The sequence below is a fragment of the Hemisphaericaspora subhashii genome (genome assembly GCF_019202705.1).
Source record: "Hemisphaericaspora subhashii strain CBS 10753 chromosome Unknown scaffold25, whole genome shotgun sequence".
In the NCBI taxonomy this organism is placed as follows: Eukaryota; Fungi; Ascomycota; class Pichiomycetes; order Serinales; family Debaryomycetaceae; genus Hemisphaericaspora; species Hemisphaericaspora subhashii.
In genome coordinates this window covers 3454-30674 of record NW_026057344.1, presented here as the reverse complement: position 1 = coordinate 30674, position 27221 = coordinate 3454, and the positions used below count along the sequence as shown (strand labels likewise).

General features: G+C 33.5%; 10 protein-coding genes across 10 annotated transcripts; 5 read left to right on the top strand and 5 right to left on the bottom strand. All coding sequences in view use genetic code 12, as the record gives it.

The window, feature by feature from the left end:
* Positions 1–131: 131 nt before the first annotated feature.
* On the top strand, positions 132–2036 carry KIP2 (Kip2p; the record flags this gene model as incomplete). Its single annotated transcript, XM_049408097.1, has 1 exon — positions 132–2036. The coding sequence occupies one exon, from the start codon at positions 132–134 to the stop codon at positions 2034–2036; it is 1905 nt and encodes a 634-aa protein (XP_049262506.1).
* Positions 2037–2733: 697 nt separating this feature from the next.
* On the top strand, positions 2734–4524 carry J8A68_004166 (uncharacterized protein; the record flags this gene model as incomplete). The annotated part of the gene is made up of 1 exon (XM_049408096.1): positions 2734–4524. One exon carries the CDS (start codon positions 2734–2736, stop codon positions 4522–4524), a length of 1791 nt encoding a protein of 596 aa, XP_049262505.1.
* A 129-nt stretch (positions 4525–4653) lies between these two features.
* SLR1 (Slr1p) lies at positions 4654–5929 on the bottom strand (the record flags this gene model as incomplete). Its single annotated transcript, XM_049408095.1, has 2 exons — positions 4654–5338; positions 5853–5929. The coding sequence occupies 2 exons, from the start codon at positions 5927–5929 to the stop codon at positions 4654–4656; spliced, it is 762 nt and encodes a 253-aa protein (XP_049262504.1).
* Positions 5930–6551: 622 nt separating this feature from the next.
* J8A68_004164 (uncharacterized protein) lies at positions 6552–8001 on the bottom strand (the record flags this gene model as incomplete). The annotated part of the gene is made up of 2 exons (XM_049408093.1): positions 6552–7055; positions 7732–8001. 2 exons carry the CDS (start codon positions 7999–8001, stop codon positions 6552–6554), a joined length of 774 nt encoding a protein of 257 aa, XP_049262503.1.
* Positions 8002–8131: 130 nt separating this feature from the next.
* CDC47 (DNA replication licensing factor MCM7) lies at positions 8132–10549 on the bottom strand (the record flags this gene model as incomplete). The annotated part of the gene is made up of 1 exon (XM_049408092.1): positions 8132–10549. One exon carries the CDS (start codon positions 10547–10549, stop codon positions 8132–8134), a length of 2418 nt encoding a protein of 805 aa, XP_049262502.1.
* A 985-nt stretch (positions 10550–11534) lies between these two features.
* On the bottom strand, positions 11535–13280 carry STB3 (Stb3p; the record flags this gene model as incomplete). Its single annotated transcript, XM_049408091.1, has 1 exon — positions 11535–13280. One exon carries the CDS (start codon positions 13278–13280, stop codon positions 11535–11537), a length of 1746 nt encoding a protein of 581 aa, XP_049262501.1.
* A 2227-nt stretch (positions 13281–15507) lies between these two features.
* J8A68_004161 (uncharacterized protein) lies at positions 15508–15840 on the top strand (the record flags this gene model as incomplete). The annotated part of the gene is made up of 1 exon (XM_049408090.1): positions 15508–15840. One exon carries the CDS (start codon positions 15508–15510, stop codon positions 15838–15840), a length of 333 nt encoding a protein of 110 aa, XP_049262500.1.
* A 501-nt stretch (positions 15841–16341) lies between these two features.
* On the bottom strand, positions 16342–19683 carry MET10 (sulfite reductase subunit alpha; the record flags this gene model as incomplete). The annotated part of the gene is made up of 1 exon (XM_049408089.1): positions 16342–19683. The coding sequence occupies one exon, from the start codon at positions 19681–19683 to the stop codon at positions 16342–16344; it is 3342 nt and encodes a 1113-aa protein (XP_049262499.1).
* Positions 19684–20182: 499 nt separating this feature from the next.
* On the top strand, positions 20183–21949 carry J8A68_004159 (FAD-binding oxidoreductase; the record flags this gene model as incomplete). The annotated part of the gene is made up of 1 exon (XM_049408088.1): positions 20183–21949. The coding sequence occupies one exon, from the start codon at positions 20183–20185 to the stop codon at positions 21947–21949; it is 1767 nt and encodes a 588-aa protein (XP_049262498.1).
* Positions 21950–23030: 1081 nt separating this feature from the next.
* On the top strand, positions 23031–25508 carry J8A68_004158 (uncharacterized protein; the record flags this gene model as incomplete). Its single annotated transcript, XM_049408087.1, has 1 exon — positions 23031–25508. One exon carries the CDS (start codon positions 23031–23033, stop codon positions 25506–25508), a length of 2478 nt encoding a protein of 825 aa, XP_049262497.1.
* Between the last annotated feature and the right edge of the window lie 1713 nt (positions 25509–27221).

Below are 27221 nucleotides of genomic sequence, written 5' to 3'. Positions count from 1 at the left end.
CGAGATCAGCCATGAGTAATTCCTCACCCACAATATCCTCCCTCACCACCCCCTCCAAATCTCGTGTCTCAGACTTCAAACGCCCTCCATCCCGTTCAAGCACCTATTCTCCACTCCAACCACCCAGAAGAATGTCCACTTCCTCCCGTCCCGTCTCGGCAATGGGAAATCTCGGGGGCAGTAGACCTACCACTCCTTCATATTCTAGACCGGGGACTCCATCAGCGGGATATGCGAGGGTGGAAGCGTATACTGGAACCATCAGCGTTTCTATTCGTCCCAATCCGAAAAGTGTGACTAATGAATCAGGACATAATTGGGAGATTGATTCTCGGGAGAATACGATTCGGAATACGTCTGATGGGACTTGTTTCCCATTTGATAATGTATTTGACGCCAATGAAGAATTGACGAATAAACATGTCTATGATAGGTGTTGTTATGGTGTGGTTGAAAAAGTTTTGAATGAGGGATATAATGGGACTGTGTTTGCGTATGGGATGACAGGATCGGGGAAGACGTTTAGTATAAAAGGTGTAGAAGGTGATCCTGGGTTTGTTGAGCTTGCGATTAATGATATTTTTGAAAAGATTGATAATGGGGATGGGAATGGGTTGATGAAGTATGATATTGGGGTTTCTTATCTTGAGATATATAATGAGAAGATTATTGATTTATTAAATTCGAATGCGGGGACAGGGGGGCCGCCCACGGGAGAATTGAAGATTAGAGATGATCCTGAATTTGGGATTAAGGTGATTGGATTAAGTTCACCTAGTATAACTTCGAAATCTCAATTATTGGAACTTATAAGAAAGGGAGATTTAAATAGAAAAACCTCCGCTACTGATTTCAACGCCAGATCATCACGGTCTCATTCAATTCTTCAAATTAAAATAACTTCCACTAGTTTGATTTCAAATACATCCACAAAGGCAACATTATCATTATGTGATTTAGCAGGGTCAGAAAGAGCTTCAACAAGTGTGGAAAGACGGAAAGAGGGTTCATATATTAATAAATCATTACTTGCGTTGTCGAATGTTATCAATAGATTGTCATCTTCAAGTTTAGAACATGTACCTTATCGTGATTCGAAATTAACGAGAATATTACAACCGGCCTTAAGTGGATCTTCATTAGTGCTGATTTTGTGTACTATTCATATGGGAAATATGTCAGGAGAGACATATAAGACATTGAGATTTGCTGCTCGTGCGAAAGATATTGTGATTAGTGTTGAGAGGAATAAGAGTACTAGAGTGAATGGTGGTGCTGATGCTAAGATGATAATGGAATTACAACAGGTGATTAACCAACAAAGACAAGAACTTGATGTATTAAGACATTCCCAAAGGAGTATTAGTGAGGGTGGAGGTGACAGCTATAGGGTTAATGAATTAGAAGCAGAAAATAAAACATTAAGAGAAAAGATTGATCATTTAACTAGATTAACTGATTTATCCCAAACTGAGACAATAATAGTTAAGAATGATGTATTGAATGATATATTAGGATCAAGTGGATTAGATAATCCTCAAATTGTTATGGCAAATATTGAAGATTTTTATAAACGAGTTCAATATGAAGTTAATGAATATAGAAGTTATATTTCTCAATTAGAAAATCAATTAAAATTAACTCATCAAATGAATAATTTGACTGAGAATTCAACTAATAATCTTGGAAATGATGAAATACAACAATTATTAACCGATCAAGAAGAAGAGATATATCAATTAAAAGAACAATTGAAGGATAAAGATCAAATTATTAAAGGATTATCTAAAACATCAAGATTAAGACAATTAGTTGATTCTTCTAATATTATGAATCATCATCATCATAATCATAATAATAATTATGATACTAGTATGATTGATTCAAAGAGAAGTAGTAATTTATTTTCAAGAGTAATGATTGATAAAGAAAATATTGAACCTGAATTACGAGAATTTAAAATAAGTCCAAAGAAATCAAAACCGGTTAAAGATAATATTTTAATGAATAATACATCCAATAATATTATGATATAAGTTTTAGTTAGTTAATAGTTAATTGGTAACTCTGATAGTTTATGTTTATTATTATGTGTGTACATTTAATAAAATGATATTATTGTGTTAAAGAAATGATTGATGATAAGATTAGAGATGACGTCATTAATTGCAATAAACAGCCGTTTTTTTTCAATTTTTTCTCGTTCGACAAAGGAACAAAGAGATTGCGGTTAAACTTGTATTAAAGACTTGAATTAGTGCAATGTTGTCTTCGTTTCGTTCCCCACCGGATGAGTAATTGATATCTATAAGCACAATACACAAGAAACAATCCCCCCCCCTATACGGAGGTGTATTTCCATAGGGGTTTAACTAATTACTTACATAATTCTTATTCTTCTAAGTTTGACAACAACAACAGAAGAAGAAAAAATAATATTTAATTAATTAAATGATCAATTTTATTTTTTAAGGGGGTAATAGTAATAGTAATAGTAATGGAAAGGTAAATCATTTTGTTTTGTTTTAAACAACAACCTTCTTTTTTTTTTGACAACCCAAATACGATTCAGATCAAATAGAACAGATCAATAAAGGTTCTTATTATTAAATATCTCCCATTCATTGGTTATTCTTCCATTTGGCATCTAGATTTGAAGATACAATTTTCAGTTGGTTGTTGTTACAAGGTATATTTCCAAAAAGATAGGGGTGGTTTTTCATTGTATGATAAATGCATCGTATCTTTAAAAGACACAAGTCTACTCCCATCAATCAATATCCAACTCCTGAAAGTTCTCCAGAAGAAAATACTAGAAGAAGAAGATTTACTGTAGCTGTACCTTCACCTGCTGCTACCAGAACTACCTCGACAAATATCTCATGGACTACTCCATCTCAATTCGAATATGAAGTATTATATCCTAGAAATTATCGAAGAGTAAATAATACTGATGATGGATCCGATAATGAATCGGTAGCACTCTCTGAAGGAGATACTATTGTAGCTGATTATACTCAATGTTTAGAATTACAAGAAACTTATATTGAGAATTTTACATTATATTTACCATTTATAATGAGACGAGTAAGAAATATTGAAGATAGAAGATTGGAAGGTCATGAAATATTTAATGGAATGCGACTACATGAATTAAACCGTCCAATTGTAGATTTAGATCCTGATGATGCTCCCACAATCCATGAAGAATGTCCTACTGATATGCCAATACAAATGAATGGTGCTAGAATTTTAGATAAAAATCTTTCAAGATATAAATTAAAACGTCAATTAATCATGGTTGAAGGGATTCTTAAACATAATACTTATATTTTCCCTAGTCGAGAATCATTTGAATTTTTCAAACAATTAAGATCAGATATTAAAGAAAGTCGACGAAATCTGATTATAGTATATGGACCAAATGGAACTATTGAACGAATAGAGAATCATCTGCATCTTCTGCATCTGCATCTGCATGAGATACCTAACATTAATGGTACAATTGATGATAGAAAACATATAATCCCCATGGAATATAAGATTAAAGGAATGGGATTACCATTATTAAAAATGCAAAGTCCCATGATGTCATTCTTTCGTAAGAATACACCTTATTTATTATTTAAACGATATCTTGAAGTGCCCCCTCCACCACCAAATCCCGAAGATAAGAAAACTGAAGAAGATTTTGAAACATATACAATTTGTACTGTCCAACTGAAATTTTTCACCAGTTTTAGAAGATTTATATTTGAATTCACCTTTCAATCTCAACCAGCATTTAAAATTGCCGTTTTCCAAAGTAATTATAGACCATTTGCTGATTTTAATTATAAACATACTCGATTTAGAATAATTGGACCGGCGACTACTCTGGGATTAATGCAAGAATTTAACCCTCTTATGAGATTATTAGTATTGGATGATGATCAATGTTCATTTACTGATACAGTATATAATAAAAAATCATTTGGATTCCTGGATTTAGTCAAAAAGAGTAAAAAATCGGGTTCGTCATCCTTATCATCATCATCACCATCACCATCAACTTCATCTACTCATATCTCGAATCAATATCAAGAATTCATCGAACTGGATCCAACGACATACATAAACCCAATGCCAAGAAGTGAACTCGCTGCAGAAGATATAACTATCTTTGCTCAACCCAGTAGTAAATTCATAAGCAGTAATCTCCCTCCATTTGGTTCATGTAAAGAAGGATTCCTATATCAAGATCCAAATCCCCATATTATGCAGATTCCCAAGAAATTCACCGAGGCGGGGCAGATTGAAATGTATCAGGATGATACTTTCTTAACTGAGAACCCGAATAGTACATTATCGATAGATGCTGATTCGATTGTATTAATGTGTATTTTTGCGACTATGAGATACGTAAGTATTCAAAATCTTGCTAGTAATGTGAATGTGTCGGCTTTGAGTTTTATGGGAAGGATGGAAAGTTTGAGATATTCAGGTATAACGGGGAATCATAGTAGAGGATTTACGGGGATATAGATTCATGAGAATGATATATATTTTTATATGCTATTTATAAAATCTTGTTGTTGAACTGCTAGAGAAAGATATGTATAAATACAGAAAAGATATTTGTAAGTTTTTTCATCACACCGTGCGCAAAGAGGTTTAATAACGTTCTGGAGATCTTGATCTTTCTCTTCTTGGTGGAGACCTAGAAGGCGATCTGGAATATTTCCCTCTTCCATAATCACCATCTCTACTTCCTCTATCACCACCTTCACGTTGTTCACCACCTCTTCTCTCTCCTCCTTCACGATCATCTCTATATCTATCGGCTCTATTGTCATAAGTAGGACCACGGCTACTACGGTATTCACCCCTATCACTACCATAACTTCCACCACGACCACCTCTGTATCCACCATCACCACGATATCCACCATATCCACCACCACGGCCGCCACCATAGCCATAATCACCACGATATCCGCCATATCCACCGCGGGAACCACTGCCATAATCTCCACGATATCCACCATATCCACCTCTACCACCTCTAGGTGGACCATAACTACCATATCCCCCTCTTGGAGCACTACTATAGGCACCACCTCTTGGAGCATATCCGTATCCACCTCTACCTCTGAATCCACCTCTGGTTCTAACGGAATATGGATCGGATCTGGCGACTTGAACAACAAGTCCATCTTTTAAGGAATAGGGTAATGTTTTCCCATCTAATTCCAAAGCTTTTTCACAACTTTCTGCATCTTTATATTCTACAAATGCGTATTTTTCCCCGTCGTCGGTTCTGGGTGGGGGGATGTCTAATCTGACTAATTCACCATATCTAAATTATGTTAGTTTTCTTTGGATTGTTCTTTAATATTATTTAGTTTTGTTTGTAGTTGAATTCTTTCTGTTCTATTTGTTTTTGTTCTCTCTTTTTGATTGATATTTTGGAGAAATTGAAAAGGAAAGGGAAGGAAATGAAATGAAAGGAAATGATTTCTGGAAAATTGGGGAAGGAAGGAATGAAGTAATATAAACTTGGAAGGAAGGAATGAATGACTGAAGGATTGATTGATTGGATGCATATGAATGATTTCTTGGATATTTCAATGCTAAACTCTGGGGACTTTCGGGAATTGTTTGATTAACAATGAGAATCCAATGGGTGGGGGCAGTGAATCAGAAAGATCCACTAGAAAGACAGACAGACAGATAGAAATAGAAGAATCCTATATAAATCAGAACTGATAGAAGTTAAACATAAAAAAAAATCAAAAAGTAAAGAAGTGAAAAATAAAAGAAACAAAAAAGTATTCTCTATTGTTTGGTTAGCCATGAACTTTCATACATACTTTTCAAAATCTGGAGCTAAATCAGCTGCCTTAGATTCTTTTGAGAATCCTGTAACATATAATGTATTCTTTGGCATGATTGTGTTGTATTGTGTTGTGTGTTGCTTTAAGAAGAACCAAGAAGAAGAATTGAAACAAATTTTTTTGAAATCGTCGGATTTGTCTTTTTTTTTACTTTTTTTTTTTGTTTTTGGGTGGTTGAATTTTGGTATAAAGTACACGACTGTGGTTGTTGGATTAGCAATTGGTTTGGATGTATGTAGCACCGCCTATCACTACCACACGTTCATAAAGTTAAAAGGAGGTCTATCAAAGCGTAATTGAGTATCAATTGGTTGATATGAGTGAATTTAATTTGCTGGAAGTTTTCTAAAAAAAAATTGTGTTTCTTCCACAGTCTTGCGGAAGACTGACCCGTATTGCCGTACCAATAGGAATGGCTAAGGAAGCGTCCCCCCTGGTCTCTACAAACACACTCTCCATCTTGATGAGATAGGCTCTAGGTAGTATCTCCTTCTATTCTTATTGATTGTATATTTTATTTTGTTACATAATTTTTTACAAAAAGACAAAGAGAGGTTGAAAACACTAATCTAATGTACACACATATATATATAAACAGAGAAAGATATTCTACATGGATAATATAAAAACGACCTATAAATATAAACCCTACATTATACTTAGCTGTTTCTTTCCTTAATTACGATTCTTTTTATTGAATTTCTTAAACCCCCCTTTTTTAAAATTCTTTCTATGATTAAATCTCTTTTTATTATGATGTCCATTACCTAATCCTTGATCAACTAATCCAATTTCTCTAGCTAAAGCAGTTCCTAATTCAACCCCAAATTTCTCAACCCTAATTAAATCCTTTTTGGCAGCTTCAGCAGCTGCTTCATCTCCAAATTTTTCAGCTCTTGAAACCTTCTTACGTAATAATTCAACTGCTAATTGTTTTCTTTCTTCTGGTGAAAGAATTTTTGGTGGTTCTGGTTTTTCTTCTTCCGGTTGAATTACAGTTAATGTTTTACCTTCTCCTTCTTCTTCGTGGGTTTCGTTGACTATTTCTGGTTGTACTTCTTCATTGACTTCTTGTTGTTGTTGTGCTACTTCCTCTTGCTCTTCAATTGGAGCTTCAATGGTTTCTGAGTGTTGTTGCTGGCTATCAGATTCTTCTAAACGTTGAACTAAATCTGCTTTCTTTCCATCAGTAGTTAATCCTCTGTTTTTTAATTGTTCTTTCAATTGTGCGACTGTATGTGATGCGTAATCTGACATTGTATGTGTATGTGTATATGTATATGTTTATCTGTGTATATAGGGAAGAGCAATTCAATATGTTTGTTGTTGAAATTTGTTTGTTGAGTTTTTTTCTCTGGTTGGGTTTGAAATTTTTCACTTGAAATTGGTTGTTGGGAATATTAGAGATGTCATGGGAGGTTACTCTGTGTATATTCTAACTAAGTAATTCTATATAGTAATCTTAAAGTCTAATAGTAGTAATAGTAATACTATAGATAAGTTAATTAATAACAATATAATAATTGATAATCTTGTAATTGGATAATAATTATAAATCAAATAATATTGAACTTGAAAATATCTAAAACTACCAAATATTAAACATAAGATACCTGATAGTATACATATGATACTAATAGGTTTACCTAATGTAGTTATTGTATTATCTATTGTTGTATCAGTTGCTATTACCGCCATCTTTTGATCAATACGAAAGAATTGTAAGAAAGCAATTCCAAATGTTATAAATGTTAATGAAGTCCTTATCCAACTAAGATATGTTCTTTCATTAGCCATCTACAAAGAACTGTTAGTATATTCATTACTAGTTATGCTATAGGGTATGTATACATACATGATCTCGAGCTACAGATCCATTATTGTCTAATACAATTGTCATCTTAAACATATCTTTAAATTTTGACTTATTGTCTCCATCTAATGTTTGTTCTGATGATTGCTGTTGTTGAGAATATGGGGTAGTGCCCGTGGGTTCCATTGATTCATCTATAGCATTAGGTAGTGGTTCAATAGGAATGTCTTCCAACTCTGAGTTGTTAGTTGCAAGTGTTATACTTGCATGATCATCATGTGATCTACTTCTACTTGTCAATCTTGATGTCATCGAATGAACCACAAGAAGAAGAAGAGAGAGCAACAAGAAGAACAAAATTATGAACACTGAATTCTTTTTCTCTTTAACTTTATTTATTAATACAAAACTCTAATATACAAAACACTAACAAACTGAAATTCTAATAACTCATTTCTTCATCTTCATCAACACCAGTGTTGGTAAACATCAAAGTCTCACCATTATCAATCTTTTGCCAAACACCAACCCCATCATATTCTAAAATACAATCTTCAAATTCTTGTATAGTATAACCCTTAGCAATCACTCTTTGTTTAATTTCATTCATAGGTAAAGTACGATTAAATCTAGATCTATCACCCATGGCAATAGTTCTAATAATTTGATAAATCTTAGACGTGGTAGATTCATCTTCTCTAATTTGATCTTGATCTTCAGCATATAATGAAGATTTCGACACTTGAATCAATCTCAAAGATTCATCAACATCTTCAAATGTAACAAAATTATCAAATCTTAATCTGGCAGATGCTTGAGCTAATCTTAATATCCCTAATAAGGTTCTAGGAGTAATATGACTGAATTTCTTAACTGAACCTTCATTTCTATGGGATTCTTTTCTCATATTGATATATGATTGTACCACATAATCACCAACTTCCTTAGGGACAACTGGACGATATGTTCTTGCTCGAGAAATATATTCTCTAATTGTCCCAGAATCAACTGGTTCGAAATCCATTTCTGGTTGTTTGTTATGCATATGAACATATGCCACATGACTGGCCAATTTTTCATCATTTTCACGAGAAGGTTGATCTAAGATTAAATACATAATATCAAATCTTGACAACAAGGCTGCGGGTAAATTGATATTTTCATGTGGTGATAATCTTGGATTATATCTTCCATATAACGGATTAGCAGCTGCCAAAATAGAAGTCCTAGCATTCAAAGTAGTTGTAATCCCGGCTTTTGAAATGGAAATCGTTTGCTGTTCCATAACTTCATGAATTGCAGTACGATCATTTTCATCCATTTTATCAAATTCATCAATACAACAAATCCCATTATCGGCCAACACTAACGCACCACCTTCTAAGATCATTTCATCAGTTATGGGATCTCTCATAACTGCAGCGGTTAACCCAACTCCAGAAGAACCTCTACCGGTGGTATACACTGACCGAGGGGCGATTTTCCCAATGGCTTTTAATAATTGAGATTTGGCCACCCCGGGGTCTCCCATAAGACAAACATTAATATCACCTCTGATCTTGAGACCATCCCCGATTTCTTTGGTAACACCACCACATAATAATAATAATAAGATTTTCTTGATATCTAAATGACCATAGATTTCAGGAGCGATTGATTTAGCTAATTTATTATAAACATCTCCTTCACTTAATAAATCATTGATTTTATGCTGGGCTTGTAATGATAATTCCATAGCATCATATTGTTTCTTGTGATGTCTGACATGTTGGGCTTCTAAATAAGTTTCAGTCAATAATCCTGCTTTTAATGCTCTAAACCCAGTATATGGAGCTGGCATGAAGATCCCACTCACGTCAACCGTATCACCTGGATTCATCGATCTGACTAAATCTCCATTCACATGCACGGACAATGTTCTGGGAATATGTCCCACTGGAACCTGGTTTGACATTTCTTGAATCTTAACTTCTTGAAAACTCGAGAATTTCGAAGCACGAGTAGACATAAATAATTGTCCCTTTGAATTATCACTCTGACATGCAGGAGAAGTACATTCTGATAATGGGGTGAAGATTTTTGAATTTACTTCTTGAAAAATTTCATATCCACATTTATCACAAGTATAAGCGTTGACTAATACTGTTGGTTTGACGTCGGATACTCGGGTGACGATCCCACGGACGGTGATGTAATGCCCGACGAATTTTCCTTTGATTTGTCTGACGGAGAGGGATTTGTCGGTGGAGTGGGATAATGGTTTGAAATAGAGACAATATCTTCTGGTTAATTTAGCTGGGAATTGATTGTTGTCAGTGTCTGGATTAGCTTGTGTTTGTTGTTGTTGGGTTTGGTCGTTATCTTGGGAAAAGAATCCATCACGTAATCTATTAGTTTCTTCAGTAGATTCTTGTTGTAATCTAACATTACGTAATCTACGTTGATGTAAAATAACATCCAAAACATCATCTTTATAATTAATATCAGCAGTTGGTTCCGGCATGATTTCATCAATTACACCACTGAATAATTCAATAAATCTATGAGAATTGTTGATAATGGTTGATAATAATCCCCGAGACTCTTGGAAACGTTGCAGTGATTCTGGATTATAATTGGTTAAGAATAATTTTAAATCATCTAATTCGATATAAATTGTTGATTGAGTTCTGTTGGCGACTTTTTGTAAGATGTTCATATATTTCCCGGAATGAATTTGTTGTGGTTCTTCTAAGTCTGAGTCAATATCTATGGTTGTATCTTTAAATTGAGTTAAGAAATCATTGATTACATTTTTGATTTCATTGTAGTTTACCTTCAATTGGATTGAAGGTAATACCGTAGCTGTTGTAGTTGACATCGTTTGGTAACTTTTAAGATAATCAGAAAGAGAAAGATATAAAAAATGAAAAAGAAATCAAGTTGAAGTTATTTGAATTTTTAAGAAACGAAAGGTGAAAATGAAATGAAAAAAAAAGTTCATTGAAATTTCTCGAGACGCGTAAACTTTTTTAATTATTTAACCCAATTAGGAAATATGATTAAAATTACGCGCAATTTCATCGCGAAAGGGAGACTTACCAATATAACACAAAGACACATATCTACTTCCAACTGGCATTAATATTTTGCAACCAACCTATCGCAACCGCATTTATCACATTACTATCTCTTCAACCAATTTACTTATACAATTTCTCTAATAAAAATTATAAATTAATTTTCTTAGGGATGTCCGTGATGCACTGACATTCAACAATAATTTGCCTTCCCCCTCCACATGTACCTCCCTCCCTTCCAACCAACCACCCTTTCACTCAATCAAGACATTCCCCCCCTGTATGACGACATTGGAAATGCCGAACGGGACAAACCCGGAATAGGGGGAATTAGATATGGGGGTTGTATTGTTAACACCTGAAGAGGAGCGGATAAAATACTTTTCGGGGTTGTCATTGCAACTCTTTGTTTTGAACGATATTTCCTATCAGTATTGGATGCGGCCTATACAATTCGAGAATCCGGGAAGGGGGGTTCCAATTCCAAGGTGGTTGAAAAGAAGGTCAAACCTTTTGATTTTGAAGATGAAGTATCTAAACAAGTTAGAAGTGGATACAAGAAATTGATCAGAGTTGATTTGTTGGGTGTATTAATAATACATTCATTCAAAAAAGAATTCTAAAAACTAATAAAACTAATAATAATAATAATAATAACATTACAAAACAAAACATATACCCTTAGTATACTTAACCAAAAACTAAATAAACTTTTTCCATATTTTTAATAAAATTTCTATACAAAATCTCAATCTTAACCCAATCATTAAACCCATAAACCCATTTTTAAATCGACATTAAATGTACCAAAGCAAATGCCGCCGATTTATCTTCCTCATTAATATCCCCACTCACCACATTCTTCTCTGGGGTCCTAGGTACGGCCCCACCATGCCCATTCAAAGCAGCATTCATCTTCTTCTTAATCCCCCCATTATTCTTTCTCAAACTCTCAGGTCCCATTGCCCGCCAATCTTCCTCATCAGTATCACTAGCCACTACACTCTCATGCACGGATAGATTACTATGGGTAACCACTTGATGTCGTTGATGTTGGGGTAATGAACTTGACAAAGTCGATCTGACGTGAGATTCATTAAATGAGGACTTTCTTCTTGATTTATTTGTGTTATCGTTATTAGTGTTCTCGCTGGGGATTGTGTCCATTGAATGATGATGATGGATATAATTCCCATTATTCCAGGTGTTGGGGTTATTGATGGGGGAAGATGAGAAGGAGATGGCAGGAGGTGGTGGTGGTGGTGGGGAGTTGATCGATCCGGTGGAGTTTTTGGCAGAGGAGATGATGTAATTGTCGAGATTTTCTATTGAATTTAAGCGGGAACGGTTTAGGAGTTGATGATGGTGGTGGTGATGTCTGTAGGATGCCGAGGATGATGGTTTTTGGATTGATGAGGAGGCTCCTACTGAGGATGAGGTGGATGATTTTCTTCTAGACCGGGTGGAGTCAGTAGCAGCGGATGTTCCTCCAATTGGAGGTGGACTGAATTTGAGTGGGACTCGTTTGGCGAATTTAATAGGGGGTGGAGATTTCTTGAAACGGTTTATTGATGATGATGTGGTTTCTTCTTCAAATGTGAATACTGAGTCGTGTTCTTCTTCTTCTTCCTCTTCGCTTGATGATTCCATATGATCAGAAATTGCATATTCATCTTCAGATTCAGAATCATCCGATATCATTGCATTTGATTCTATTGAAGATTCATTAGGTAATTTAACATTATGTAAATTCTTACTATGATTAGTTATACTTTCTCTTCTAACCGACTCTCCATTACCAACTGCACCAGCTTGTTGTTTCTTCTTCTTTGACCAACCCAATTTCAAATTGGTTTGATTTCTCAAATCATTCACATTAATCAACTTCTTTTCATTGTTTCCATTCTCTTCTGGACTAGTAGCCAAATTCCCCTCAGTACCTTCGGTAACAATATAATCCGAATCAACTTTTCTAACCGCCCATTGTCCCCATCCAATCTTTTCAAAAACAACATTATTAACCAAATCAGTCTGTTCCATAGCGGCCATAATCAATCTCCGTTGTTTTGATAATGAAAGGGATTCAAATTGAGGAACCTCAATTGATAATTGGGCGGTTATATGACGGATAGGTAATGGACCTTTACGGATTAAGAGATTGGCTAATCTTGTTGGGGTTATTTTGGAGGCGACTTGGATACCTTCTGGTGAAGAGGTTGATAATAATTGTTTCTTGGATGTGTGGTGTTGGGGGTGGAGATGTTGTTTGTGTGATGATGGAGGAGACATGGAGATATTTGGGGAGAGTTGCTGTTGTTGTTGTTGGTGGAGGGCTATTGCTGGTGGTGGTGGTGAATTAAATGGTGGTACTGAAGCCAGGTGAGTCATGAAATGAGGTGAGCGGGATATTGCTTGAAAGTGTGGGAGTTGTTGTTGTTGTGGGTGTGGGCGTGGTTGTGGTTGCTGTGGTTGTGGTGGAGGTGTTGTTGAATTCATTAGACTTGATAATGGTATTGGTGAACGTGATGTCATTTGGTATGTTAGATGTCTGTCTGTCTGTCTGTCTGATAGTTGTTAAAGTAAATGAAATTTATGAAAACTGTCTGAAATAAAATTGTTGTATTTGTCTGGAGATTATAAATGTAAAATAAAATGTAAAATGTAAAAAAAAGAAAAATAAAAATGAATGATTTTTCAAATCCTATTTATTTATTTTTTCAAAGGTGGGGGGGATTTACTTTTAACACTGTGGTTTTTTATTTTAATTTTAATTTAGTATGGTGTGTCTGATAAGAAAGAGTTAAAAAATAATTTAACACAGTCATAAAAAAAAAAAGAATTGGGTGTGGGGGGGTTGTGAAAAAAAAAAGTTAGGGGGGGTAGTAATTAGTTGGTAAGTTGAGAACATATGACTAATAAATTTTTCTTACACTTATAACAAGCTTTTAACCTTAATTGGTTTTCTTTTTTATAACTCCGACAGCACCGAGTTTAAAAAAAAATGATCATTCTGCAAAAAAAACCTCGGAAGATATATGTAGATTGGTTTTCTTAAAGGTTCCCATTTCGTTTACATGTTACAAGTCATAGCCATCTGCAAACATACAATACGAAAGATTAAGAATCTAATTTTAATCTGTAAATTAATCTATGATTGTTTATTAATAACCTTAAAAATAAATTGTGTACGAGTGAATGTGTGTATTATTAAAATAAAATATAAATTTAAAAAAAACCTGCAAAAATTCAAGAAAATTGATGTCAGGTAGTGAAAAACAAAAAAAACCTGATGTCATTTTTTACAAGCAAATAAGAATTTATAATTGAAACATTCCAAAATATGACGACATTCTCCAAGTCATTCATTTTTATTGATTAGTTATCATATACGATCACTAATTTGCAAATAGTGATTGGTTTTTAAGGTTGTAATTTACAGTGTACCCCGTCATTCGGTTAGTGACCGTTTTTTTTTTCTTTAAAATTTTATTTTTATTATTTTTTAAGTTTATTAAGTTTTAATTTTTTATTTTTTTTATTTTTCATTTTTTAATTTTTCACTTGTTTAATGGTTGCGATTTTTTTTTTTTGGGTTCAACAAAAGAAGAATGGTTGCTAAACTCTTCAAAGAGTTGCTTCTCTTTGAAGCCCTTATAAGATTGAATATCAACCTGAAGATTATTTGAGTCTCTCTCTGATGCATCATACAGATTCATTTAATTAACGAACGCGTCAATCTGAAACTAACTAAACTTAATTCCCATTCCGGGTTTAATTCTTTTTCTTTTTTTTTTAGCGGCAATTCCCAGCTATTCCCACGCACGCCCATGCCCCCCCCTTCGGGATCTTTTTCTTCAATAGGTGAAATCATTTGATTATCGTGACTAATTAAAAGCTTAACCTCTGTTATCTATAATGTCAGGACAACAAAGTAGTCACAGGATAAACCCCTTCGTAAGGGCAACCCTAAATGTAAGGTTGATCCCTCTTAAAAAAAAAAAGCTTAAGATTTTTAATTATTTTTTAACTTTTGTTTAATGATCATCAACATCTCTTAACAACTGTCAATCTATGAATGGATGACTCAAATTCATAAAATGCAATCTAATGTTCAATTTCTAATTGTAACATTAATTTTCAGATTGAAGATTTCATCAATTCCGTTATCTTTAATATACTTGCTATAGATCACATGATTCATATTCACACATATCATGGTTATTGCTTCTTTAGGTTAAGGAATCGGTTCAACCTGTAAAACTACAATAGGTTGGTTGGTTGCGCGTGAGAGTATATTATTTTTACAGGTTACATAATTTGAATGATCTCATTTTTGGTTTTACAAAGTGGCAAATAGAAGCGGAAAAAAAAAAAACAATTCATAGCCCTTATTTATCTTAAACAGCCAATCAGTCGGTCATTCCACTTTTTTACAGATACAATTGTATGATTATCATTAGACTCACTATAATTAACTCAAGTCATTCAATTTTTACCTTTTCATCCCCTCCTGCAATAAATAACCTCGGGAGATTCACTTTTTTGTTAATTGTTGTCAAGTCTAATAATAGAAAACCCAAAAAAAAAAAAATACATCGAATCATTAAAATCAATAACCCTTCTACAATCCCGCCCCCACCCCCCACATTTCAAATTGAATCTCTCTATTTTTTTTTTCCGGGGATTAACCTTTCATTATTAAATAATAATAATTTTTCAAATTTACGAAACAATATAAGGTAACCAATTACAGTCACCAATGGAACTTCCAATATCAACAATTGAAATAATTAATCAACAATTAAAATATTATAATTCAATTACACCAATTGATTATGTAATTGTATTTACTAATACATGGGATTTAATTGGATCTATTCAATTGTCAAATAATAAACCATTACCATTAGATCAATGTATCAAGCTTAAAGATAGTTTGGTAAGTAGGTTAGGTAGTTCTATGGTGAGTGATAAAGTTATTGAATTGGATTATAATGAGGATGACGATAATGAGAGTGGGAATGGAAGTGTTGAAAGGAAGTTGTTGTTGCATTGTATGAATAAATTTGTATTCGTTTATTCGATTGGGTAATCATCGAATGGAATGGAAGCTTTCTTACTATGATAAGCTGGTAATAGACTATTTAGATTATGTCAATTTGCAACCAGGTTCAATCTACCGCACTTGAAGAATAACGGTTCTCATGCATAGTTTGGGTTCCATGCCATTGCTACTAGATATTAGGGTCAGACTCTTGTCAGTGCAATATCTAGAGAGATTGAAAATGCTGTTTCTATTAAAGACTAGCGTCTGCATTTCGTGAAATCCAGAGCGACAAAACTTAAATAAGCATTCAGCTTGAAGCATTGGGCAAAGTAAGCAAGGTCTTGCCCGTTGTGATTTACTTGATGTTATGTAAGTAGCTCAAGACGCCAATACTCAATGCTGACAAGCAACTTAGATAACCATTCTACATTTGTATACAATTTATAGAGTAATCAATACAATAGAGTGAATGGTATTTGATCTATGAAAATCAATTTTAAACTAAAACAAAACTTATATAAAAAACCACACAAACTAAAACTATATCTAATAAACTTCTAAGATATAACGACCATCTTCCTTCATATCTTCAACAACCTTAGCAACATCCTTAATCTCTACACCTGTCTTCTTAGCACCATTCGCAACAATATCTTCCAAACAAGCAGTGATATCAGGTACAGGCCAAGTAGGACCACACAAATAGAAACTACCATTCTTAGTCACAATAGCATCAGTCAATTCTTCAATTGATTCTCTAATCTTATCTTGAATATAAATCTTTTGTTTTTGATCTCTTGAAAAAGCAGCCCCAATATGGGTTAAAATTCCGGCATCTTTATAAGCTTCCCAAAGTTCTCCATAAAGATATTCTTCCTTCTTATGTCTTGAACCTAAATATAAATAAATATCCCCAATTGCCATACCTTGTTGTTGTTGCCAAATCTTTTCTTCAACAAATGCCTTAAATGGGGCTAAACCAGTACCTAACCCGGACATAACGATCGGTTGGGTGGATAATGGAGGTAATTTCATAACTGATGGTTTGACACTCACGACCAATTCATCACCAATTTTCAAATCGGATAAATATTTAGAACAATGTCCATATCTCAATCTCCCTCTTGGGTCGATCCAATCCACAACCACAATCAACAAATGAACGGCATTTTCATGAATTCTTTGCGAAGAAGCAATTGAATATTCTCTTCTCTTCAATGGAGCGATGATTTTGATCAATTCTTCAAATTTGGGTCTGGCCGATTGGAATTCTTCCAAGATGTCGAAATAGGTATCAAATTCAACTTCTTGCCTTTGTTTCAATTCAGCAGCACCTTCAGCACTGGCGAGTTTACGTAATGCTTGTTGTTCCTTTTCGTCGGTGGCGAATTCACTTAAGGATTCATAAAATCTTTTGGGGGGCTTGCCTAAGAAATCAACGGTTTCGGATAAAGCTTGTCTTGCTGATCTGATTTCTAAAAGGGTGGCATCGTCCTTGTTGGTGATTTCAACAAGAGAATCACCATCTACGCCATAGAAGTCCAAGAATGCCTCAACGGCTTCCAGGTTATTTCTTCCATGAATACCTAATGCTTCCCCAATATCATAAGTTAATCCAGTTCCAGTGGTGTCGAATTCAATATGGAAAATATTTCTGGAATATTCAGCTGGTGTTAATCGTTTGCTTTCTTGGACCTTGACGACGAAATTCTTGACTGGTAAATCGGGTCTTAATTCTTGTGAAATTCCAAATGCTTCCGGGAAGGCGATCTTGGTGGCAAGGCTCTTGATTGAGGTGGTGCTGATTTCTTCGGTGGAGTTGGTGGTGGAGGCGGTTCTTGGATTAGGGAAGAAGGAGGTTTCGATTGGGAAGAATGGTAATTCAACTTCTTCTTCTTCATCGACTTCAATGTCATCTGATTCTTCTGGTTGTTGCTCTTCCTTGCTTGGTGCTTCTTCAACTAAATCAACCCATTCAGGAGAGACTGGAATTTCCTTAATCCCTTGATTCTCATCCACAATCTTAATAAAATTATCCAAAACCGTACCTAACAATTCAAAAGAATTACCATTAGCTTGTAATAATTTATTAACAATAAACCCATCCAATTCCGGCAATGCAGCTCGCCAAAATCCTAATTGAACCAAAAAATCCCCTGAGAATCCCTTGGTGGAACTATTCAATTCATCTAAAGTTTCAAGAATTGAAAAATCAATTAATGATAATTTATTCTCATTCCTAGCAACGGCTTTCTTGAAATCAATTGATAATTTCCCAATCACGTCTTCTTCAATGCTAGTGATTGGTTTTTTTGGGTTGATATACAAAATATGAGCCCCTGGTTTTGTGGTGGCTACGATATCATAATTGTCCAAAATTGATAAATCATCAATAATCACAACATCAGCAGCATCAACCGATTGGATTTCACTGGAGCTGGTGGAAACGATTTGAGATTGGAATAATCCCCCCGCGGTGGCATTATCGAATTTGTTTCTGATACTGATTGTTTTGGTATTGTCTAATGATAATGATAATGCTAATCTATCAGCGGTTGGAACGAGGATGCTATTGTCTTTACCCCAGAATAAGTACTTACCTTCAGGAGAGGAGTTAGCAGTTAATGCAGATCCATTGATGGAAGTGGCAGCAGCTGGAGGTGGTAATAATTGATCAATGTTTAAGGTTGGGTCGAATTGGGTTAAGATCTTGGTGATTGTGATTGGAGTCCAGTTGAAATCGAGTGGATAGTTGAATTCATCGATTGATAAGGTATGATATCTTCCACTTAAGTATACCGAAGCGGTGATGTCGGCTTTCAAAGAAACATCACTGGTGTTTGGAGTTAAAACGACTAATTTCTTGGTGGATGATGGGATTGAAGCTAAGAATTTATCTTGGTTGAAAGGTAATGGGACTCTAACTTTGATCAAACCAGTAGTGGTACCAACAACAGAAGAAACTTGGGATGTTTCATGAGAACCATAGACAACAAAAACAGTTTCAGGATTAGCAGCACCAGTATATTCAAATTGTGAATAAGTCTTTCCAGTTAAATCATTCAATGCAACAAAAACAGCATCGATAGCTTGATCTAAATTACCAACAGAAACTGAACTTAATTTCAATAATAAATCTTGATATAAATGACCTAATTTTTCAACTGATAATAAATCATGGAATTTAGTAAAAGTTTTAGCAAATTCAGGACCATCGAATAAATATAAAGAAGGTTTTCCAACAAAAGAAGCAAAAACATGATTCAAAATAGCTAAATGTTGTAATTCCAATCCGTCATTAGCATCAACTGGAGTAAAAACCGAATAATTCAAAGCACGAGCAACACTTAAAGGTGATCCATAATTGGAAACCAATGAATTAGTCTCTTGATCAAAATCAATAGCAGATACATTAAAAGCTAAAGGTAAGTTATTAGCCACTTGACCAGATAATGAACTTCTCATATAATTCAAAGCATTAGCACCAACAAATGCAGACACTGGTTGTCCATTAGTCCCATTCTTCTTAAAATACCCTAAAATAGCATTGGAAGCACCGGATCTAACTTGGAATTTATGGAAAAATGGAACAATCCCAAAAGAATTTGTTCTTTGATAAGTTTGGGTCCATAATTGAATATGAGAATCTAATAAATTATCATCCCCAATAGTTTCATAACTAAAAATTTTAGAAGCGATAGAATAAACAGTTTGATTAATGATGGTGGAGGCGGAAGTGTAGACGGATCCTTTGATTAAGTTTGGGTCAACTGCTGTACCAAATGGATTAGCTTTAATGATGGCAATATTACCAGCATCAAGTTCATTAACACTGACTGAGGATGAGGATGGAACACTAGGTTCTTCTACCAATGCATGTGGAGACATAATCTTGGGGGGAACAACTACTTGCTTTGGTATGGTTGAAGAAGGAAGAAGTGAAAGAAAGAAAGATTATGGAAATGTGTGTTGCTTATTAATAATAATGAACATATCCAATTCCCATTGCAAAAATTGGAAAATTTTGGTGGTTGATTAATTGCACGTGATATCAACTAATCTTTACAAAACAATGAGTAGAACAATGGGGAGATAAATAGATAACGGTTTTTTATTTGAAAAGAAAAAGAAATAATGTCGTATGTCGTAATAGGATATATAATGTCGTAATAGGATATTTCTTTTTCCGTTGCTTTTTTTTTTTGTCTCTAATTACAATTTATTGTGGCTTTTCGGATAAATCAGTTTTAAATCTTACGCGATCTTCGAGACAAACTCGAGACAACTCCCACAATTTCCCCCACTCTCCCCCTACACTATAAATTAACGATCAAACCAACCTTAAGCTTGAAATAAACTTTCTTTCCAAAGGCAATTTTTAACCAAAATGTTTAGATTGGGTTATAAACTAATCAGACCAATCTCTAGAGTTAGATTCAACTCTACCAGAGCCACACCTCAATCAACCACTGGCCCTCAATTATTCAAATACTTTGCATTAGCAACAGTATTCCTGGGAGCAGGTATCTATCTTGGTCAAACAGTTTTCAAACAACAAGAACAACAACAACAAAAATCCCCAACACCAGATTTATCGACATCCCCATTATCGACCTTATCCCCACCAATCTATGCCACTGAACAAGAATTTCAAATTGGCTTATCCAAAATCCTCAATCTCGTAGGCAAAGAACACGCATCATTTGATAAAGACGTCCTTCATACCCATAATGATTCATTCTTCCAAACCCATCATCCACCCGATCCAACCAAACAACATCCCCATGTCGTAATCTATCCTAATTCAACTCAGGAAGTTTCCGAGGTTTTAAAAATCGCTCATGAGTATAGAATCCCCGTGGTTGCTAGTTCTGGATTAACGTCAGTCGAGGGGCAGAATATCCATACCCGTGGTCCATATAGTATTTCACTTTCATTTGGACATATGAATAAAATCCTTGAATTCCATCCTGAGGATTTAGATATTGTGGTGGAACCCGGAGTAGGATGGCAGGATTTGGATGATTTTTTGAGGAATGATCCTCAGGGGGACCATTTATTATTTGGACCTGATCCTGGAATGGGAGCAAATATTGCTGGAATGGTAGGGACTAGTGCTCTGGGAACGAATGCGTTTAAATATGGCACGATGAAGGAGAATGTTGTGAATTTGACGGTTGTATTGGCTGATGGAACGATTATTAAGACGAAACAAAGACCAAGGAAGTCGAGTGCCGGTTATGATATGACGAGATTGTTTATTGGAAGTGAAGGGACTTTGGGGGTGATAACTGAAATCACTTTGAAATTACATGTGAGACCAAAATTTGAATTTGTTAGTATTGCCGCATTTGAAACTATTAAAGATGCAGCTGCTACTGCTCAAAATTTGATTTCTCAGGGGATTCAACCTAATGCAATTGAGATTCTTAATGATACTATGATGTCATTTGTGAATGAATTTTCTGATTCAAAGACAAGGTATTTAGAACATCCAACTTTGTTTATGAAATTTGGTGGTGCTAGTGAACAGGCAATTGCAGAACAAACAAAAGTAGTTGAAGCAATTGCCGCCAAGAATAATGTAATCAAATTTGAAAGTAGTCATGATGAAGATATGAATCAAGAATTATGGCTGGCAAGAAGAAGTGGACTTTGGTCGACATTTGAACATGGTGCTAAAGTATTAGAAGATCCTAATGATGTAAATGTATGGGCTACTGATATTGCAGTACCAATTTCCAAATTATCTAGCATTATCAGTGAGATAAACCAAGATTTAATAGAAGGTGGTTATGACAATAAATTCTCAGTTATGGGTCATATTGGGGATGGAAATTGTCATTTTTTGATCTTGTTTAATTCAAAGGATCATGGTGTAGTATCTCAAGTTGTTGATAAGATGGTTGAAAGAGCACTTAATTATGAAGGTACTTCTACTGGAGAACATGGAGTAGGGGTAGGTAAGAGAAAGTATTTACCTCAAGAATTGGGGATAACTACTGTTGATGCTATGAGACAAATTAAATTAGCTTTGGATCCTAGACGTATTTTGAATCCTGATAAGATATTTAAAATTGATCCTAATGATACATTGGATGAACAATTAGAAGGTGGGCATATTAAAGAAATACAAGAATGTCGTAATCATTAAAGCTGTCTCTATTATTTAGTATTTCTTTTATTAGAAATTTACAATATTATTGGCTGCAATCAGAATGCTTTGCTGCAAATTTTTCGGGTGTGTAAATTTTCATTTTTTCATGCTCTATTACTCCATTTGGAAAGACTCATTTTGTTGGATCGATTCTTCATTGTTTAGTGCGGATTTAAGACTATCCTCATACAATATTGATAAAGCTGTCGTGGTCCTTTTGGAACAAGATCTTTGTTACAGGAGTTTCCTACTAGCTGTCAAACAACACAAAACTGGGAACGATCAATTTATCTCGCAGTTAACTGAAACGATTTTTTATCCTTTGGGTTTTTAATATTTCTTTTTTTAAGTTCAACAAAATTGTCAATCTTATCCATCTATCTACTTCAAGTTAACCCCTTCTGAGCTCAGCTCGGGATGGTAGTATTTCCTTAGTGGAAGTTCCATTTTTAGGAGGGGTCTTTTCGATTAAACAGAAGAATTTTTATCTGGCTGCAAAGAAAGACGAAGATTGACGTTTTCTGCTGTGTTAAAATTTTGTTAGAAAAAATAATAAATTAAGCGAAAATTAATAGACTTGCGTAGGGTGGAAGCCAATTACATATTTCTATACTTTATTTCTGAGGTAATGTAATGTATAAGACGGACTTAGTGGCATGGTAATGTACAGAAACATACAACATAAAAAAATACTTTTAAACAAACGAAGAATTGTTTAGGATGAAAGGTTTTTACATAAGCTGCAAAGTGTCTTATGATAAAAATCAGAAAAAAAAAATTTTTGTTGGGTTTTTTTTTGTTTGGCAAAATTCGGAGAAATCAAAATTTGAAAAATTATTTTAATATTTATTAAAATCATTTCCTCCCCCATTGTTTACCTCCACCTTTTTCATTTGTGTCTGCACATACCCACCGACTCTCTCGGATAGTATACTCTCTTTCGGTACATCCCGATATTCATTAATATAAATAATTCCCCATTTTTCCTTTTCCTTTTTTCCTTATTTTTTTCCGTTCCCTTATTTGACAACCAAACGAATTTACTGCAAAAACAGGAACAACCCCCAACCCATCATCTATGGCTGACCTCATGACTTTAGAAACAACTCCAACGACAACAACAACCAATATTCCACATAAACATGACATGGCTAATTCTGACTTTGATGTCAATATCTTAGAAGATGCATTTGATAAACCATCGATTGATTTAACTTTTCCATTACCAACTGATAAAGAAACTTATTTAGATATTTCAACCAATGAAAAACTAGTTGGTAGATCATTTAGTTTATTACATAATGCTTTTAGGTTCTTAACTGGTTCTAAGAAATATGATGCTATTTATAAAGATAATGAATATCGATATTTCCTTAATCGACATTCTCCTGGATTTAAAACCAAATTTAAACAACATTTAAATGATAAATTAGAAACCAAGGATGAAAAATTAAATGAATTAATTTATGAATTAATTAATCAAGAATTAAATTTAAAATTAATTAAACCATCAGAATTTAAATCAAGATTTGATGAAGTTAAAAATTTTATGATTAATCATTATAAATTAGAAAATAAAAAGAATTTACCAACATTTGAATCTCATGATTTTATAAGAACGGCTTATTGTACAGTCATATTTATCATGAAGAAATTATTCCCTAAAGGGATTTGGGTATCAAATCAAGAATTATCAAATTTATTTCAAAAATATCTTGAAAACCCCATGTCTATTGTATTCTTCCCATCACATCAATCTCATTTAGATTATATTATTGTTCATTTGATTTGTGTTCGATTTAGAATTGCAATTCCTTCTGTTATAGCTGGTGATAATATGAATGTTGCTATAGTGGGAGAATTTCTTAAAAATTTAGGTGCAATTTTCATTCCAAGATCTTTTAATAATGAATTATATACTGAACGAAATTTACATAATGTTATTGAATTCTTATTGGCTAATAAATCTAATTTTGAAGTTTTTATTGAAGGTGGTAGATCAAGAGATGGGAAATTATTATTACCAAAATATGGAATTTTGAAATCTTTAGTACATTCGTATTTAAATCAAAGAATTATAGAAAAAAATCATGCTTTTGATTTATTATTTCAACCAATGGCAGTGACTTATGAACGTGTTTATGAAAATGATTCATATTTAAAAGAATTAACTGGAGAAGATAAAAAACAAGAAAGTTTATTTGGAATTCTTTCAGTTGGTCTTAGTGTATTTAGAAATCAAGATACGAAATTAATATATGATCAATCTGGTTATAATGATAATTCTGCACGTACATTAACCGGGAAAATCTTTGTGAAATTAGGTGATAATTTTAAACTTTCAAATTATATGCAAGATGAAGAGAATTTAAGTTTAATTAAACAGGAAGCTGATTTCCAACAAATTAATTTAAAAAAATTGGGGTTTAAGATCTTACATGAAATTAATAGATCAAGATTCTTACCAGAAATTTCATTAATTGGAACCGCATTACAAGCATATTATTATCTTGAAAAGAAAGAACAATTTGATATTAAAGAATTAATTCCAATTATTAGATTGATTACAATCACTTTCCTTAAAGAAAATCAAGATTTAAAAATGAATAAACAAATCTTGGAAGATTTTCAACAATTATCCGATGAAAAATTAGTGACGGTTGCAAAACGAGAAATTTCTTCTTTCTTTAGATATATCAAAGTCAACAAGAATTCCGATTTAATCAAGATTGAATCACCACTTGAATTATTATATTACAAAAATTTAACCATCCATTCAATCATCAAAAGATGTTTGGTTCTGTTTATATTATTATTATTAGATGAGAATAATTCTGAATGTAGTCATAGATTGATTGCAAAATTATTCTATATCTGTACTGGATTCTTGAAAACTGAATTCTTATTTGATCATGATGAAAATCCAAGAAATGGATTAACTTTCATTTTGAATGATATGGTTAATGATGGTATACTAACTAAAGACCAAAAAGAATATAATCATATCACATATAAAATCATTGATCGATTCCAATTTAAATTATTTGCAAATTTGGCCCGTCCATTTTTGGAATCTTATAATGTCTTGATTTCAAATATCTTAACAATGACACAATCTTTAGCTATCAATTATTCAAAGAATCTCGCTAATGGTAATGGAAATGGTCGTGGAAAGAAGAAGATTATCCTTGATGATAATGATTTGAAATATCCAGATACAAAAGGATTACTTAAACATATAATTGCAGAATCGAGAAAAGCCGAAATGTTTTCTGTTGAATCAGTTAATAAACAATATTTGCTTAGTAATTTATATTATCTTCATAATCTAAGATTAATTAATATCTTTAAAAACAAAGCAAAAACAAAAGCATTTGTTCAAATTATTAACTTGAGAGATTTGAAAATAGTTAATGAATTCTTATGTCAATTAATTAAGAAATCTTCAGATAATGATTTAATTATTAATGAAGTTAAAGTTAATTATATTATTGATATAACTGATAAGAATTATGATCGAGATTATAATGAAATAAAACTGAATCCAAAACTTTAGATATTTAAGAAAATAAACCGTTTTTTGTTATTAGATTTGTATTTTGTCAGTAGATTGTGTATGTATGTATTCGTCCAGTTTATACTGTAATTAAGAAGTTAATTATTTATTTCTAGTTCGTACTTCGAAGCATTTGGAGTTTGTTATCTGAAGATTTCTCAATTTTTTTTCCGCAGCGATATTGGAAAGCGTGACTTTCAGGTGACATTCATGTGACTCTTATATGCAGTCTATAACATCCAGTTTTGTCACAGAATTTTTTTTGCAGCAATAAATTCTTGAGATGAATGTTGAATTAAATATTCTATAAGCGAATGATAGTAATACGTTCAATATAAAGTATCCTAAGTAACCTAAACAAATTGATGAGTTTAAGTGACTTCTTAGAAGTTTAAGCTGGTTTTTAACCAATTGATAAATTTTTGTACATAAACTAGCAAAAACTATTCACTCTCTCGTCCCAAACTCTAAACAAAATGCAAAGAACACAATTAAAGGATAAACTTTTAATGCAATCAAAACACAATATCCAGATAGTAAGGAGGATATTGGAAGGCTGTTTCATATTGTCTTATTGAACAATTGTGTATCTCCTGTCAACCTATAAAACAGTCAACTCCTCCAATTTGTAGTACGGGGTACATAAATATTCTCATACCAAAAGATATCATTGAGAGAGGGGCTCCAAAAACACATGGCTCATGTTTTGGCAAAGCAGGTCATTTCTGGAGAGAATTAATGTCATTAAAGCTAATTTCTCCGAGACTGTAAGTTTAGAACAGACATAGAGGTTTGAAAAAATTGTGCACGATAAAGAAAATTCCTAGCCGTTGGGTATAAGAACGAGAAGGTTTTTATCGATGGGTTGGGCATTCTTGCAATACTTTCCTTTTATTGTCTAATGATAACTTATAGTTTGACCAAGATATCCGGAGAGTTATACCTAGTGGTGATTAGGTAGAACGATAAGCATAAAGACAAATGTCAGCTCCCTGGTTCTATGTCACTTATAGATTGAAACCTTTGGATTAACAGAATCTTATTGGCCATGGAAACAATCGTGCATGCTGCTATGTAATTTTGATATCTGGTTTAGGGGAATGCTTGCTATGATGTTTCTAGTAAATTAGTAAAACATTGGATTTGATGAGTCGAAACAGGAATCTTGTCTCTGAATGCCTGTTAATAAGGTCATAGGAACAAGACCCACAGATTGTCACTTTTGAGGATTTTTTCATCAATTACGAACCAACCCCTCAAATAGTTAAGAGTGATTGTAAGAACTGTACTCAATAAAATTGAAATTTCATTTCTCTTTGGAAATAGAGGAAAACTAATGAAAAATCCCGAGAGCAAATTCATTTCACCTTTTGTGGCTTCGTATTTTCATTGTGTGGATGATTAAAACTTTTAAGGGATATATCGTAAATGCAAAAAAAAATAGAAACGTGGAATAATTTCCCAAGGCTGTTCTTTGGAACATTAGACAATAGAATAAGGATGACAAGTCGCACATTTACGAAAAAAATCAACACTGAAAACAAGGATATAAAAAATAAAATATTTTTTTATATAATACATTGTTTGCTTTTGTATCTTGAATTATGCATAAATACGAAATGAAATGAAACTCATTTGGACGCATTTCCTTAGAAGTGGGAAAGAAAAAACGAGGCATGGTTCAATAATCATAACGCATACACGAGCTACAAT